Here is a 15,819-nt window from a genome sequence, read left to right as displayed (position 1 = left end):
CATGTGTGCCGCTAATGCGGAAATTATATTTTCATTTAGGAAAACCCTTATAAAGAAAAATAAAACAAACGACGGAAACATTCCTTAGAATGCGCACAATACGCATGTTTTCGCGAATCATTTAAAGCAGAGCAGTCTTGCGATCACAATGACTAGCGCATCTGCGGGAAAAAAATATCCTACATAGCGCATATACGTGTAGGCTTATATAGTGGCCTGCCACATTCGCGCTGCGAAAGGGAGCCTCGGTGAAAAATTGACGTGATCCAAACGCCACCACGAAGAAAGTGAAGACGAACTTGCGTAAGTGTCCTTGTGCGTATCTACAGTTTTGTTCCACAAGCACGCCAACTTCTTGAGTTAGTAGGACGTCGATTCGGTCCGGGGCGTAGCAAGGAGAAATAAAACGTCGCTCTGTCAGCATGGTCCCGGATTTAAGACTGCCGTGGATAGGTTGATGGGGTGCGACACGACGGTCGGGTCGTTCCACCTGAAGAAGTAGTTGCCCGTGGTGTTGACCGACAGCAGCACCATTGCCAACAGGATGGATTTGCCGGCCAGTCCTACAAATGCCTGCGCGAGAAGACAGACAGAATATTTTTTTACAGTTATTCTCGAAGGATCGATAAATAAATAAAATGACGCATCACATTGGTATAGCATAATTATAGGGCTTAGCGTCCCACAGAAACACGCCGCGGCTATTAGGCACCTAAGCATGTTCGCGCGCGGGTAGGAATCAAGTGGTGGTTAATTGTGTGCATGATGCGTAAGTGACGTCCGTACCGTACGCGTATGGGATTCCAACCATTACTGCGTTAACGCTACCCTTACCCTAGCTACGAGCTGCCGCCCTCCCATGTTCACGTTGATCTTTAAAGTCAATCGGCAGTTAGGTACCGACGACATCAAAATAACAAGGATGACAATTGTGTAGCAATGCACTCTCTTATATAAGTCTCGATACACAAAGTATCTTGTTGTTGCCTTCACTTTTCGACCGTTGAGTGCTCGTGCGAAAATATACTTTTACTTTACAAAGTATGAAACCAAGGTGGCGTTGCTAAATAAATAAAAAAATGTATTGGCCTGCAAAAGCACAGAGAGATTTAGCCTGTGCGTGAGATGGCAGCTGCAACGCTGCTCTTGCACGAACTCCTTTAATTTTTTTTCTTAAATTACAACGAACTAGAAAAATGTTATGTAACAAAAGAGCTATACCGCACGCTAATTGTTGCCAACGCCTTTATACGAGCAACTTCTGTGTACAGCTTGATTGTTGCACAAATGCTTCTGTGCGCTGTAGTTACCCAGCATCAAAAGATGGCACCACGAGAGCTGCGGCTCACGCTGTCTGCGTCTTCGCTATTACGCTATCACAAAAAAAAAAAAAGCAGACACGTCTACGGGCATGCTGAAACGCTACAAAGCTCTAACCACAGTGCATCGCCGAATCAGTCTTGCGGTGGTACTGCACTTTCCTGCTTAGCGTACGCGTTATTTTTTTTTTTTTTTGCGGTACAGAATGATTTACCGCACGGTAATTCGGCGTGAATAACTTGGCATGATTTGCAGCGTGACTTGCAGCGCGAAGCACCGCGAAGTACGAACTTAGACCACCTCGTACGAATATGCCGTTAGTATATGCATTAAGGAGAATAGCAGTTTCTTGGTGCTTCCGCTTCCCTTTCTGTGGTTCTCGGACTTTCACTGACGATACAAAAGCGCCCATGCGAAAGGGGCTTACTCTCACACAGCCTATGTATAGTTGCGGGGTATACGTCCGTTGCCCGATGTCAACTATTATAGCCTTTCGAGATGCAGGTGCTGTCGCGCGAGCGTAGTTTCCTGCGAACCTTGCTAGACGGTAATCTCTATAGATGGCGCTGCGGTCGTTCAGCTACCCCGGGAATGATGGCTACGGTACATGGATTTGTTTGATCTTCGTGCTTGTGCACTTCAGAAATTCTAGTGGCTTCAGTTACTACACATTCTTGCTACACATACTTGCCTTCATTGACCTAAATTTCTACGAAATAGTATTTCTCTAAATACACAAGCCAATAATACTCAAGGCACATATCCATAATCACATGCAAGATGCCGCTTTTATAAATGCTGAAAATGATCAGGGGTGATAAACGTAAAGGTATTCCAAACTGTTTTTCTTCTATTTCTGCAATAAGTTCTCCACAATTGGTCCATTTTTTTTTCGGGCCACCTTCACTTCACCTGACTGTCAAACGATGGGGCAGAAACCGGGAAATCTTCTCCTTTGATAGGGCGTGTACGAAGTGATGAAGCGCGATTAAACCGAACAAAAAAGAAAAAAAATATTTCCGATTCTACAACTTTTTCAACCTTAGACTTCCGTGATTGGTAAAGATATTTTCGGGCTGCTCCCACTTCGCCTCTCGCTCATGGGACGTCACAAAACCACGAACGCTCACCACGTCAAAGGGACGTACACGCATTAGGGATGCGTTATACGTGGAGCAAAATTAATTTCTTTTTCGGAATAGCTGGAGACAGCCCCGTTCCGAAAGAATATAGAGGACGTCTACCCGCCGATCGCTCTAGCACTGGCTACTCGGAGATGCCCGGGAGGATTTGAGTACAATAATTTTTTTGTGTGTGTGGCAATGTAACGTTGTCGAGCTCTTTCGGCACGTATACGTCATCACTCCGGCAACTCTTTTGCGATGAAGGTCCCTTTTAGCGGTATTTTTAACCTCCCATTGCCCGACGCCGCGATTTTCGACCAGCGACGTCAAGCTAAGCAAGGGGAAGCGGTCCAATCGCAGACGCCGGCACTACCCTCTCATCAGGTTACTTGTTTTCACTGCGCTAGCTCGATCCTACCAAAACCCTCTCCACTTATGCGTGCTCCTCGCCTGTTGCCAGCCAATCAGATTAGCAAAATCTGTCAAGCTAGGCAATGCTACTTGCTTTGGAAGGAAACAAAAGTGATCTCCTGTAATTGAGGAGAGCATTTGATTGGACGGTGCATATGCTGCGAGTTACCGCCCGAAGCTTGCGTCAGCCGTTTCGTAAATTTGACGTCAGGGGACTGGAACAAACAAAGATTAGAACAGTTTTACGTTATAGGGCCCCAGTTTGCGAAGCCACGAAGGCGTCTGAAGCCAGAAGGATGACGTTTAGTCGTGTCCATATCAATATCCACGGAGTGCTATTCAGGACATTGTAAATTTGTGTCATGTTGGCCAATTTGGTAACGGTCACATTTGCAGCCCATCAGAGAGGCCTACATCAGCCTCTGAGTGGCTGAAAAATGGCGTCAATACCAAATTCCACAACATGGCCAAATTCGACGATGTTCAGAATGGCACCGCATGAATCGCACACAGGCTAAACCGCTCTATGCGTGCGAGAGCTTTGGGACGTCTGAAGGTTTAGCTGCTGGGGTGGAGCGCTCGGGAAGGACAACTATCCTCTCCTTCTTCCACCCGCTTTCCCTGTGGTGGCTACGGGAGAGAAGGAGAGCTGCCGCCTTCCACGCCGGCGCTCGCCCCGCTGGAGACAACACACGCATGGGGAATAGGCTTATATGTATAGCCGCCTATACTACCACTATATACGTGCTGGTTAACGGTTATGTTCTTTACGGAATTACGCGGTGAAACAACAAATATTATCTAAATATCTTCACTGAAACAAGTATGCGCCTTCAAACTCATCATTACCTTAATAAAGCGAGTGGTCTTATAAACGGTTCGGCTATTCGCTTACATTTACGATCGTTCGTCAATCGTCTCTGGAAATTAAAAAAAAATACGATTGCTAATAGGGCAAGTTTGTATTGATCCACCTTCAACATCACCACTCATGACAGGTACATGCAAACAGAACACAGGACATGCGCTTGACCATTCGCAAGTGGTTGCGTTAAGAGGAAGCTCTAGCTCGGGCCGAACTCCGACGCGGCCTATTCAAATACATGTAAAACGCAGAAACGTTGTTCTGAGATAACCCCTGGACCGATTTAAATAAAATTTGTTGCATTTGAGAGAAAAAGTTAAACTATAGTGACTGTTGTAAGCGGAATTTCGATTTAGGGCCCGAATTTTGTTTAAAACATTTTCAAAAATTCGAAAGTTTGGAAAAGTAAAAGAGAAGCACGAGGTTTACAAATTAACATGAACAAATATCGTGGTTCTGTAATCGGCATCTATTAGAACATTCAAAGCGGAGGACAAACTTGTTCTGTCAATTCATATTTTACGTGAATTTGTTACGTTGTGTACAAGGGTTCTGCAAAAGCTGTATTTCCATAATATCAATTTTTGAGATCCGTGTGCAACATATCCATTTTCTCCGCTTTAGATGTACTCTTGAATGTAATTCACAGAATTGTGATATCATTTTTCATTGCCGAGTTACAGAATTGTAAACTTCATAGCTTGAATTTATGAAAATGTGCGATTTTTGCCAACATTCAATAAAATATTGACGACCTAAATGAAAGATTCGAAACCAACAGTCACTAGAATTTAAGTTTTTTTTTTAAATGCAGTACACCTCGTCAAATTTGGTGGAATGGTTGCCGCGAAAAACGAATTCTCATTTTATGTGTGTTTAGACAGGAGCACCCGAGCTAAAGCTTCCTCTCGAGTATGGATCGTATAAATATTGCAGTTTATGCTTTACTGGAACACTGCTGACGTAGCAACCCCTTGCAGAGCTTTGTTCAACGACAAAGCGCGGGAATCGTTTTTGGATTGTATTCTGTCCTCGTGGAATGAAAGCAAAGGAGCCACTATGCCTAACGGTACTGGTGCCTTTGTTCCAGTAACATATAACCTGTCGTTGCAATAATAGTTACGTGCGCTGCGATGGAGCCCTTTGCTACAAGGTGGTATCCCCAGCGCGGTGTTGCTAAGTCTGGGTCTCCGGCATTCAATTATTCCGTAAATGGAAATAAATATACGAACAGGCTCTCTTACAAGCGTGTTTATAACACTAAAAGCAGAGGCTTAACGGTAACGACAGACCCGACGCCGCGTGTACAGCTGGCTAGCGCGCACTTACCAACTGCTGCATGGAAATGTTGCGCGCACCGTGCAGCAAGGCGAGTGGCAGTGACATCGGGCTCAGCATGTTGCTGGACAGCGCCACGGACACCGGAACTAGATAGTATAGCTGGCGCGTGCTTGACTCCGAGGCCTGCGATTGTGGAGGTCGTCGAGGTGTTGCAGAGAAATTTGCGTGTCACATTGAGACAAGACAAGGTACAGCGTAAGAGTAATTCAGAATACATGCACATATTTGTAAACTGTACAAGAAGTTCAACAAGGCTGATTCTGGGGCTAGTTGGTACGGTTTACTCATGATGGCAAAGCCTTTAGCGCAATTCAAAAAAGACAGGGACGTGACAGAGACACAGGACAGCGCTGTCCTGTGTCTCTGTCACGTCCCTGTATTTCTTTAATTGCGCTAAAGGCTTTGCCATTATGAGTATACAAGAAGGTTGCCCGGAATATGAAAACGAACAACTTAAAGGGATACTAAAGAGGAGAAATAGATCTGTTTATGCATTAAAAAGATTGTTCAAGGGGGGCCCTGAACCACTTTTCATCGAAGTGGAGAAAGGCACTTGAAATGAAAATGGGCGATTTCAGAAATACCTAGCCGCAAGAAGTACCTCAATGCGTTCATCAGAAGGGGAGTTGTTGGCACTCAAACAAGGCCTCCGCTGTGCTCCCGTTCCTACTTCAACACCTTGTCCTGCGAAAACTACGGCGGAGTGGGGCGCGCCCAAAACGCTTCGCGTTCCATATGTCACCGTCGCGCGCAGTTCAAATTTCATCTTGGATGTTAATGCAGACACCATGACTTCCGACTTTGGTGCCTACCACGCGTTAAACGCAAGCCGAACGCAGTTGTCTTAAGCGAGCCGCAGTGCTTTTAGCTGGTGTACCCGTGGCGGCACCCCGCCGCGACCGCGGTATACCCACTCTATACGTAGGAGACCGCAGCTCCCAATAGCAGCCGCGTATGGGAATCTGCTTTATTACGAAATAAGGAGTCCAGAAGAGAGTGAGAAGCAGGCTCCTGTTGAAGAGACAGAGTTTGATAAGAAAGGTGACTTCGCGCTCCGCTTTCGAGCTACACGAACCGCGTACGAGAGCAAAACCTGGCTGAGATGGTCGCAGTAGCGTATGCTACCCGCGGACAGTGTTATTTCATCAAGCCCGAGGGGTGGTTCAGGGCCCCTTTAAGTACTCTATCTTCGGTAATTTCAAGGTGCGAGGCTAAATATTATAAGAAAAATAAATGGAAGTCAAAATTACATCGTTTCGAATTATGCGACAAAACCACAGCGCAAATACGTCAATGATGTCAGTGATGGCAATTTTTTTTCGTATTTGGGCCGTTGTGGTTTAGTAAAGATGTTCAAACTTGCTGAATGTGGTCTTTGGTCCGCGCAGACACCGTCAGAATTCATGACATCACGGAAAGGGGTGCGGAAAGTTGAAAGCAGTCACCACCAGTTTGTTTCTTTTCTTGTTTTTTGAGTCTTTTCTGGCTAACAGACCTCTTTTCACAGTAAGGGTGCACTCTTTCGGTATTGTAGAAGGATAATCTATATAAATACAGCTCAAGTTAGTTTTCTCCGCAGTGCCATTTTAACGTGAAAGTTCAGTGAAACATGGGTATGCCACTGCTTGCCTTCTTTTGCTCAGGTCACTTTACGTGGTTGCGCACGTGCGCGGACACTTTGAGCAATAAGTGTAGGCAAAGCACAAAAGTGTCGGCAGTGGCGTAAGAATCGCAAGGATTTTGTCAAGTAAGGGGAACTGCCTCAAGCCAGGCCAATATAGGGAAATGGTAGGACCAATATATGGCTCTGTATACAACTGGGCGTATAAAGTGACCTTGCATCAAGTGCTCGTGAGTTGCTATCAGAATGAATTTTTTCCCTTTTAGCTTTCCCTGCGCAGACGATGGCGTTCGATAGTTAGAAGACCGTTTGATTAACGTACGACGGTGACGATTATGGGCATCAGGAGTCGACACAGCGGCGCCACGCCCACAGCCTCGGCGAGCACGCTAGAGAGGCCGGTGAGCAGCACCTGGTTGGTGACGCGCGAGTTGTTGCGCCAGAAGCTTCGGCTCACCAGCTGGAACAGGTGCTCCACCAGCCGGCCTTCCTGCAGACGCATACACACACAGAGTACGCAAAGAGAACAGCGAATAAACGCGGCCGTTTCGATGTTTTTTTAGTCGACTGCAAGACGATGCGTCTTGACGTGAGATGTGAACAAGAAGTTACAGGAGACAGCGGCTTAGTGTTCAGGGGTGCACGAACGCGAAGGGTGTATATATATATATATATATATATATATATATATATATATATATATATATATATATATATATATATATATATATATATATAATCATGTAGGAAGCAAGGAGACTTGGAGCGAGCGTCGAGTGACTACGTTGACTCCTATAGTCACAATAATTATAAAAGCTCTTGGTAAATAAACCCTCACCATGTTATAGGTAAGCGGCACCTTCTAACCGCCGACTGAGAGAGGAGTGTGGGGGACAGCAGAGCGGCGAGTGGTTGGCGAGAACTGACCGTGACCATAGGGCATCGCTAAAGGCTACCACGAACCAAATAATGCTTGAAAGGGGCATTTCCCAATAGTCAGCGCGCATGTGGGCCCCGCAGGAAAGGAGGCGTGACATCAGAGGAGATTGGCTTGCCGAAGTTAGCTGCATGACGTCATGCTCCCTCGTAGTGTTTTTCCTTCCTCCGTGTGCACAGATCACTGGCAGCCAAAGACACGTACGAATTGTGGAAGAACGGCGGTACTAGACCAACACGCAAGTGCCCGCAGTCAGGTGTCGCGAAACAAAGAACCGCATATGAAGATCCACACATGCGCGCACAAACAAACGCACGCATTCGACGCAGAGGCGGTGCTCAATGCTACTTGCACTTATCCCCTGTACACACTTCGTAACATACGTTCCCGTTTACTTCCTAAAGACATGCCTAAGACATGCTTAAAGACAGTTCAGTACGTCCACTTCAAGGTAAACATATCGCGAATTCAGAAACCCATTTAGGAAAGAGGACAGGACTGGCGCATTCCTTCTGTGTGGTAGGCTGAGTTCGTGCTATTTTGTCTTACTTTAATCTTGGAATCTTGTGCGAATGTCCCCGCGACACGCTCTGCGCACCTTTAAACGGCTCTCTTGTAGGGCTACCCATGACGCACCGAGTATGTAAATTGACGGTTGCATTCGTACGGTTTGCCGAGGCTGTTGTACGTCTGACTGTACTGTGAACTTTGTTTACTTAAGAGAATAAATTTTGGGGCTTTATGGCCCAAAACCACGATCTGATTATGCGGCCACATAATTTCGACCACACGTGCACCCAACGCATGGTACACGGGCATTTTTGCATTTCGCCTCATCGAAATGCGGCTGCCGGGGTCGGAATTTGATCGCACGAACTTGACGCGCTGTGATTGCTTAATGGGTGTGGTGTTGGGCTGCTGAGCTCGATGTCGCGGGGTCAAATCCCGGCCACGGCGGCCGAATTTCCATGGGGGCGAAAAAGCCTGTGGACCTAAATTTATGTGCCCGTTAAACAACCCCAAGTGGTCCAAATTGTTCTGGAGTCCCTCACTACGGCCTGCCTCATAATCAGATTGTGGTTTTAGCACGTAAAGCCATATAATTTTTTTTAATGGCCCGAACTTGTGCTTAGCAGTGCAAAGCTAAAGCCACTAAGCAAACACGGAGGGTCTTTTTTTACTTACGCCCTTGTTACATCTCGGTATTCTTGTGGATGCAGCTCTGGATTGGTCGACGCCAGCTGATAACTTTCCTAACACTGCTTCGTGCTAACGCAGAGAACATACAGTGTCGAGCAACAGTTCGAAGACCATGGCATCGGCAAAAATTGGAAGTTTTCTAGAGCATCTCCGTGGCCTGGAATTGGTTTTATGCACTGTATTGGTCAAACACGCGCACATATGCGTGTGCTCTTGATTTCAGCCGGAATGCATAGGCAGCGAAAAAACAAACAAACAAATCGCGGCACCTTTCGTCCCCACACTTTTGCTCGCGACTGTACATTTTACAAGCGGAGCTTTTCTTTGCAAACCTCGCCGGGTTCTCGTGACCATGGGTGCTGCGGCGTGGCTGTTCTCTAGCCGAATAGGCCAACCAACCACACTGGACGACGCACACCAAGCGCGTCGCTACGTTTCTTGCACCACCACCAGGGGTGGGGGGGGGGGCGGGGCAAGAGCTATTCTGTAAGTGTCCACCTAGTGGACATGTCCATTTCGTCTGCTGCTGAAGTTCTGATTGGCTGAGCTGGGGTACGTGTCAGCTGGGGTACGCCTCGAGCCAATCAGCCCTTCAGCAGCAGACGAAATGAACATGTCCACTAGGTGGACACTTAGAGAATAGCCCCCCTCCCCCTCCCCCCCGGATGGGGAGTTCCTCTGCGTATCTGCTAGGGTGCCTCGATGTAGCGCGCCACCGTACAGGGTGGAGACACTGCCTTCGTGACCGCCATATTGGGGCCAGCGCAGATACGGTGGGCAATGGAGCGTCGGCCGATATTCTTGTTTAGCATGCGCTTGCGCCAGCAAATTCAGGTGTATAAAGGTCTTGCACATTTACTCGCACACCTAAGCGATTCTTGCACACAGAAATAAAATAGCGTATGCTTGCATGCATAGATCTCAGAGGAAATGACTACTGTGCAGCTAGGTTCGCATTGGCCAGCTGGGATGCGAAAACCGATGAATTACTTGACTAGATTGACTGCTTTATAAAAGAACGCTTTTCGGTGCTGTCGGACATGAGAGTTTATAAGGTGCATAATATGCAGTAGGCTTCAAGTGTGTGTCTTGCTACAAATAAGCAACCAGTTGACGTTGAGTTGAGGCTCCCAAAAGAAACGCTTTATTAGGCTGACTTGCGCCTACTACGAACTGCACAACTTCGCAGCGGCGATAGCAGCAAACATGATCGCCTGTCATCGATGAACAGAATGCCCGCCACTCTCGGCCGAGCTCAATTTAAGAACGGTAAGGAAGCTTCGAGATAACATGCTAAAGACAACGACAAAATTCTGGAACTCGACATAGTCACCCGTGGCTCGGATCAATCGAGATAAATCTGGTCGCATCTTGCATCCCCGAAGAACTGATAATGCGGCGCGCCGGCTGCTTTAAGAATGATCAAGCAAACAAAAGCAAGCTTCACGGCATTATTCTAACCACAGAATGACCTAAAAGCGGACAGGTGCATTACTTCTCTCCGTTCCTTGTCCCGTGGAAAGCGAAAACAGCGCATGCGTTTCGTTGTCAAGCCGGCACACAGCGGTACACAACACCCTGGCATGCTTGTTTTTGCGACTGAACACAGTTCAATCGCCCAGCACCTGGCGCACAACACACCAGCTTCGCAAACTCCCAACAACACCCTGGCGTGCTTGTTTTTGCGACTGAACACAGTTCAATCGCCCAGAACCTGGCGCACAAAACACCAGCTTAGCAAACTCCCAACAATGCTGCTTTACCAACGCTGGAAGGAACAGGCGCAGCAAGCGACTCGCCGCAATATGGCGACCGCAGAGCAAACCGGCGGCGCGGCGCAGGCCAAAAGGAGTCGCCACCCTGTACGGCTGCGCGCTACATCAAGATAGCGGCGGCGCCGGCTATGCAGGGGAAAGAGAAAAAGAGAACCAGAAAGCTCGCCTTCACGCATCCGCGGCGGCAGTGCACTAGCCTCTCTACGATGCCCGAAAAAAGCCTTCCGTATTACTTTGTGCGGACATTCAATAAACACAAGCTTGTTTTTCAACTCTTCATGCACTCAAACAAAGCTTCACTGTATATAGATTCGAACTCGTTGGATCTGCTGCAGTTATTTACTTATATATTCGTAAAACAAATAATTGAGCGAAATGCGGCATATGGTAATCGAACTAGTGCCAGAACGAAGAATAATTTATGGGCATTTCTTAACTCTCCGGACACCTTGGCTACTTTTGCTGTTTTAGAAGTCAATTTCTTAGCTTTTTTCTACGCATACATCAAATTTAGCAGGATTTCGCCTGCGTACTACGAATCATACGAGTATTTCAAGGCATCCCAGGACAAGAAATCAGCGTAAGTTATCCGCTGCGCAGAAGCTACGTGAAGATAAAACTGTACTAAAAATGCAATCTCGTTGTCGCCCTAAAGTCAGCATGCTGGACAATTGCTGTTTAAAACTGTATCTTGGACTTTTGTTGAGCCCTGTCTTTCCACCACCTATTGGTGAGCTAGTTTTGTGTGTTGCCCTCATTTCACGAGGAACGTTGATGCTCGGCAGTTTTGGTAAGCTGTACTTCGGAATTCTTGAGCGTGATAGGTATGCTTACTGATATAAGTACCTGTATCGAATAAAGCCAATTGTTGAAGATACAGACCTCGCGTGTGTTCCACTCGCCTGTCACCGCCTGGCTCTGCGCTTAAAGATTCCTACGTGTGACCTCGTTTCTATTCCGCAGCTTCATTATCGATGAACTGGCGAAAAATCAACGCGAGGATTCAGCATTATGCGCGCCCCGTACCACGGCAATGTGCGTGATGAGCTGCGCTCCGCCGAGAACGCAGATGACACCCCAGGGCATACTTTCGATCAGATGGTGTCGCTCGAAGGCGTGGCGATCGCCGAACTGCTGCGACACACTGGATGCTACCACGACCAGCATCGCCAGAGTCCACACGTACCTTTGCAGGTAAGAAGAGCAGGCCATTGTCGGAGGCGTTGCAGTGGGGGCAAAAGAACAGCAAAACAAACAAGCGAACAAACAAGCATGCTGCAAAGCAAAGAGACGACAAGGGTGTATATGGATGAATGGTGACGCTACGTTCATATTCTGTAAACAGATATTCCTCTGGCGTGAGAAATCGCGACAGGTATAGACTCTAAATACAGTTACAAGAAGTCTAGAACAGCTATGGAGGAAAAGGAAAAAAAATAATAGTGAAACACAGCTCTTCAGGAACTGCAGAACCCAAATGGCAATAAGAACTCTCAACCGACGACAGTAACTTCCGCGCGCGCTCTTCATTTACAAGGAGAAAGCTAAGGCGACGCTGGTGGGTGCTCAGCCAGCAAGGCTTCAGTCGGCTTTCGATGGACGCGACAAAATATTGTCGCCACACACACTATCGCAAAAAATTATATGGAAGCGAGATAAAAGAACGTTTGGCAAAGCCTACAGTTATTCGTCAATTGCTGTGTACACGTTAATAGGTCCTCCTTTAGGTTACGTACGCAAAGTGTAAAATTGTACTTCTACTTTTTATATTACAGACAGCTTGATTATCACAATTTTTTCATCCCTGTGTTAAGTATCACTGGACCAATGCAAGCTTGCTCGGTCATCTGCTACGCGGCTCGTCGCACGGTCCGATGCAGCCGCAGGGCCGGCGACCGAGCGAACCGCAGTGAGTGCGAGAACGTCATGATTTCCTGATCTCACGTGACCACCTTCTGCGTCATGGCGTCACGACAAATACACTTCCTTTGAACTGCAACCGAAAGCGGTTCTTGAAAACGTTATCATAGCAAATTATTTAGGGCGCTGTGATGTTGGCACAATATCTTTTTTTTGGGGGGGGGGGGTGCGGGGGGGTTTAGGATGGCGGAGTTGATTCGAGGTCCAGGAGCTTCAGTTAACGCGGAAAAACTTCGTAGGAAATACAATGTCAGTACAATGTCAGAAACTTCAAATTTTGCGAAGTTTTCATGACGCACCCACTCGTATATTTCAAACCAAAATTGTGCGCGGGGGCCTGCTTTATAACTACGCTATCTGAAGTACGCTTTTTTAACGTGGCCTAAGATTTTACTTCAGTTGGCCATCGAGCTACCAGCTCAGCCGAGCTGGCCGCACTTTCCAACACATCTCAATGGGTTCATTGTTGCCAGTATTGAAGCGAGTCTACTCTTACCTTTTAGAGTATGTTGCGCTTGCCTTAGTTGGTATTTCCTGCGTGACATGTTTATCTCTCAAGAAAGAGAGGGCACTGAGAGAAACATGAACGACGGTATTGGGAACCATGTTTACGGGAGATCACTATTCAGGTGAGGGCAAATGCCAGACTGCACGCGAACTAATGGAAGCATATCGTATAAACAACACAGCTTCAGAATGCATCAATCGTACTTCCATTAAGTTGAATGAGAGGGAGGGGAACTGAGGGGGACCGATTTTCGTTAGCCACAACATATATTATAGCAGTAGATAATGCAGACAAGAAAAACAGGGGAAATTGTTCGTAGTTAATAATTACCGTGTAAAAATGACAAGCTAAAGGCAAATGAAAGTGGATGAAAGAACAACTTGCTGTCGGTGGCAGCCGAAACCTCTGTATCCTCTCTGCTGTCTTCTCTGGCGGTAAACACGGTCGTCGTGTTACTCGACGTATAAGGCAACTTCGGTACCAAGTTTCGAACGCATCTTCGCGATTTTAGAAAACGCGGCTACGTTTACCGGAGAGCAAGCTTGAGGCAGGCGAAGTTCGCTCTAGCTTCCAAGTGGGCTATTCTGCCGCCGTCTTGTTTGTACAGCAAAGTAGGCCGCATCGTCCTTGACATCGATGGTGTTAGTCATCACGAAACTGTTTTGTTTGCCGGCTTTGAGCGTCACATTCGAAACAAAATATATAAAATGGCGTCTGCCCTCTCTGCTGCCTATTAAGCCGTCTGTGGCCGGTGTTGTGACGCGTCCTTCAGTACTTTTGAACCGTTACTGCAGAAACCCACGTACAGACTAGCGCCACCTTCATGTTCTGGAACCTTCGTGATCGAAATGGCGCTCCAACCAAGGCTACATTGTCGGTTGTGAACGTTGCGATATATATATATATATATATATATATAAAGATGACATAATTCTGTCCTGAATGAGTAAGAAGGGCAGACTCACGTTGCGTGCGTGTTCAGGACGACTGCGTAGGCGAGGATGACGCCGTACGTAGCAAGGTAGATGAGGAACAGGTACTTTCCCTTCCTGCGCCCCGATGGCAGGCAGGGTGCAGTAAAAAGTAGTACATCAGCCGCGTTGGCGAGAATGTAAAATGGCACAATGCGACGGGTAGCGCGTCACGCTATAAAGGGACACTACAAAGAGAAACGCTGGATCAGCGTAGACTCATAAATGTGTAATTTAAAAATTCCACTTTCCTGCATTTCGTGCATTTCGTGCTAAGTGTTGGTAGATCGTTAAAAGTGAAAAATGGAGGTGACATTTCGCTTTTGCAATGTCGCGCTGAAACCTCGCCACCTCCACGTGAGTGTGAAGTCGCGCATTTTCCAAGTACGTTCTTTTTTTCGTTCGTACTTGGGCTGTTGGGGCTCTCGGCAAATGCCCTGGATAGTTTTGTTGAAAGCAAAAGTTTTGTCTTTGGCTCTTTGAGAACTGAATGTAGTGCATATTTGGACCGACAGAAAATTTAACTAGGCCCCTGCAGGGCGTCCTCAGAATCCATGACGTCCCTGCGAGCCGATACGGGAACTTCACGATGGCGACGCCGCTCTGTATTTCTATTCTTGCATCTTTTATCGCTTATCAAGCCTCCACGCATTGTAAGGATGGCATTTTTTGTATTTTGTGGAGGCAATTTAATGTTTAGGTCGAGTTATTTTTCAATTTAACGTATCCTTTAAATTTCTTTTTGAAGCGCAGCGGCAGAGACAGCAGCCTAGATAACGTAAATAAGGCGGGGCAAACACTTTTCCAAGTTTCATGTGCGTGTACTACCCTCCTGTCTATATTCGCGCTTCAATACACCTGAACGTGAACTTCGGGCGATTAGCTCAAGATTGCCATCTAGCGCGCCATCCTTGACGCGTTGCCCGAGCGTTTAAAGATATACTAATGGGATATTAAAATTTTTTAACGTTTTCGGACAACAATAATCGCAAAATACAAGGGTCGAAGCTCGCACGAAACATTCTACTAAAAAGGAGGCATTATTTTTCAGAAGGCGGAGTGCTATTTGATTGTTTGCTTAGGTGGGCTGAAACAAAACATGAGAGGTCAAAACTGTTACAGTTGGTTTACAAAAGGCTACTCGGATCGTAGGTATAGTTCACTGACTGCTTCATTTCCTTACCGACTTCTCCCTCTCGTTAATATTTAATCGATGGGCATGGTAAAGACGACAGTCTAATAATGGCGGAACTTGATCAGTAGATAGAGTATCAATATAAAATTTATACACTGCTAATAATGTAAACAAAAATGATTCAAAGGCACGCTGTATAGAAAAGGAGAGAAATATCGTTAGGCAAAGTAAAGACTCACTGATTGAGCTGTAAGGGTCGCTCGCGCGGGATGCTTTACAGAATACTTAAATGTCATCTGGGACATGTAGCAGAATTGTATTTCTGGAGTTGGACTACGACAAGAGGCCAACACAAGTTGGGTGATAAATTATAATCAATAGTCAAATAATGACCGCTATTTCCCGAATTCCAATTTAGATTACTTACTTAACGTACACATTGCAATTTACGGATTCTAGCAGGTGAGCTTCTAAGGAATCTCCACTTGGAACGAATACCGGGAATGACATCTGTCTAAAAAAAACCCATCCCCGAAATGCGCGACGAAATACTGTGCTGCTTCAGCTATTTTCGAGCTTCAGTGCGTGAAAAGGCATTTTGTTAAATAAGGTAAGTGGAAGTACAATACTCTTTAGTCGCAAGTTTGAGGGCGCGCATGTCAAAACTCATGCTAGTTTCTAAATTCGTTTC

The 15,819-nt window shown here is 46.5% G+C and overlaps 1 protein-coding gene across 1 annotated transcript; it reads right to left on the bottom strand.

Annotated features, from left to right (window-relative positions):
• On the bottom strand, window positions 1-11,797 carry LOC142574039 (uncharacterized). Its single transcript, XM_075683217.1, has 4 exons — window positions 11,621-11,797; window positions 7,005-7,172; window positions 5,050-5,184; window positions 1-573 (listed from the first exon to the last, which is right to left on the bottom strand). The coding sequence occupies exons 1-4, from the start codon at window positions 11,759-11,761 to the stop codon at window positions 418-420; spliced, it is 600 nt and encodes a 199-aa protein (XP_075539332.1). The 5' UTR covers window positions 11,762-11,797; the 3' UTR covers window positions 1-417.
• Between the last annotated feature and the right edge of the window lie 4,022 nt (window positions 11,798-15,819).

The sequence above is a fragment of the Dermacentor variabilis genome, chromosome 3 (genome assembly GCF_050947875.1).
Source record: "Dermacentor variabilis isolate Ectoservices chromosome 3, ASM5094787v1, whole genome shotgun sequence".
NCBI lineage: Eukaryota > Metazoa > Arthropoda > Arachnida > Ixodida > Ixodidae > Dermacentor > Dermacentor variabilis.
Note: the sequence above shows the minus strand (reverse complement) of the source record. Positions and strands in the feature narration are given on the sequence as shown.

What these genes read in the sequence shown, in the direction of transcription:
- LOC142574039 (XM_075683217.1), bottom strand. Translation starts at nt 11,761, where the DNA reads ATGCTGGTCGTGGTAGCATCCAGTGTGTCGCAGCAGTTCGGCGATCGC. An exon ending in TCATCACGCACATTGCCGTG is followed by an intron (nt 7,173 to 11,620) that starts GTACGGGGCGCG and finishes ATGCGTCTGCAG; the next exon opens with GAAGGCCGGCTGGTGGAGCA. An exon ending in ACATTTCCATGCAGCAGTTG is followed by an intron (nt 574 to 5,049) that starts GTAAGTGCGCGC and finishes CTTCTCGCGCAG; the next exon opens with GCATTTGTAGGACTGGCCGG.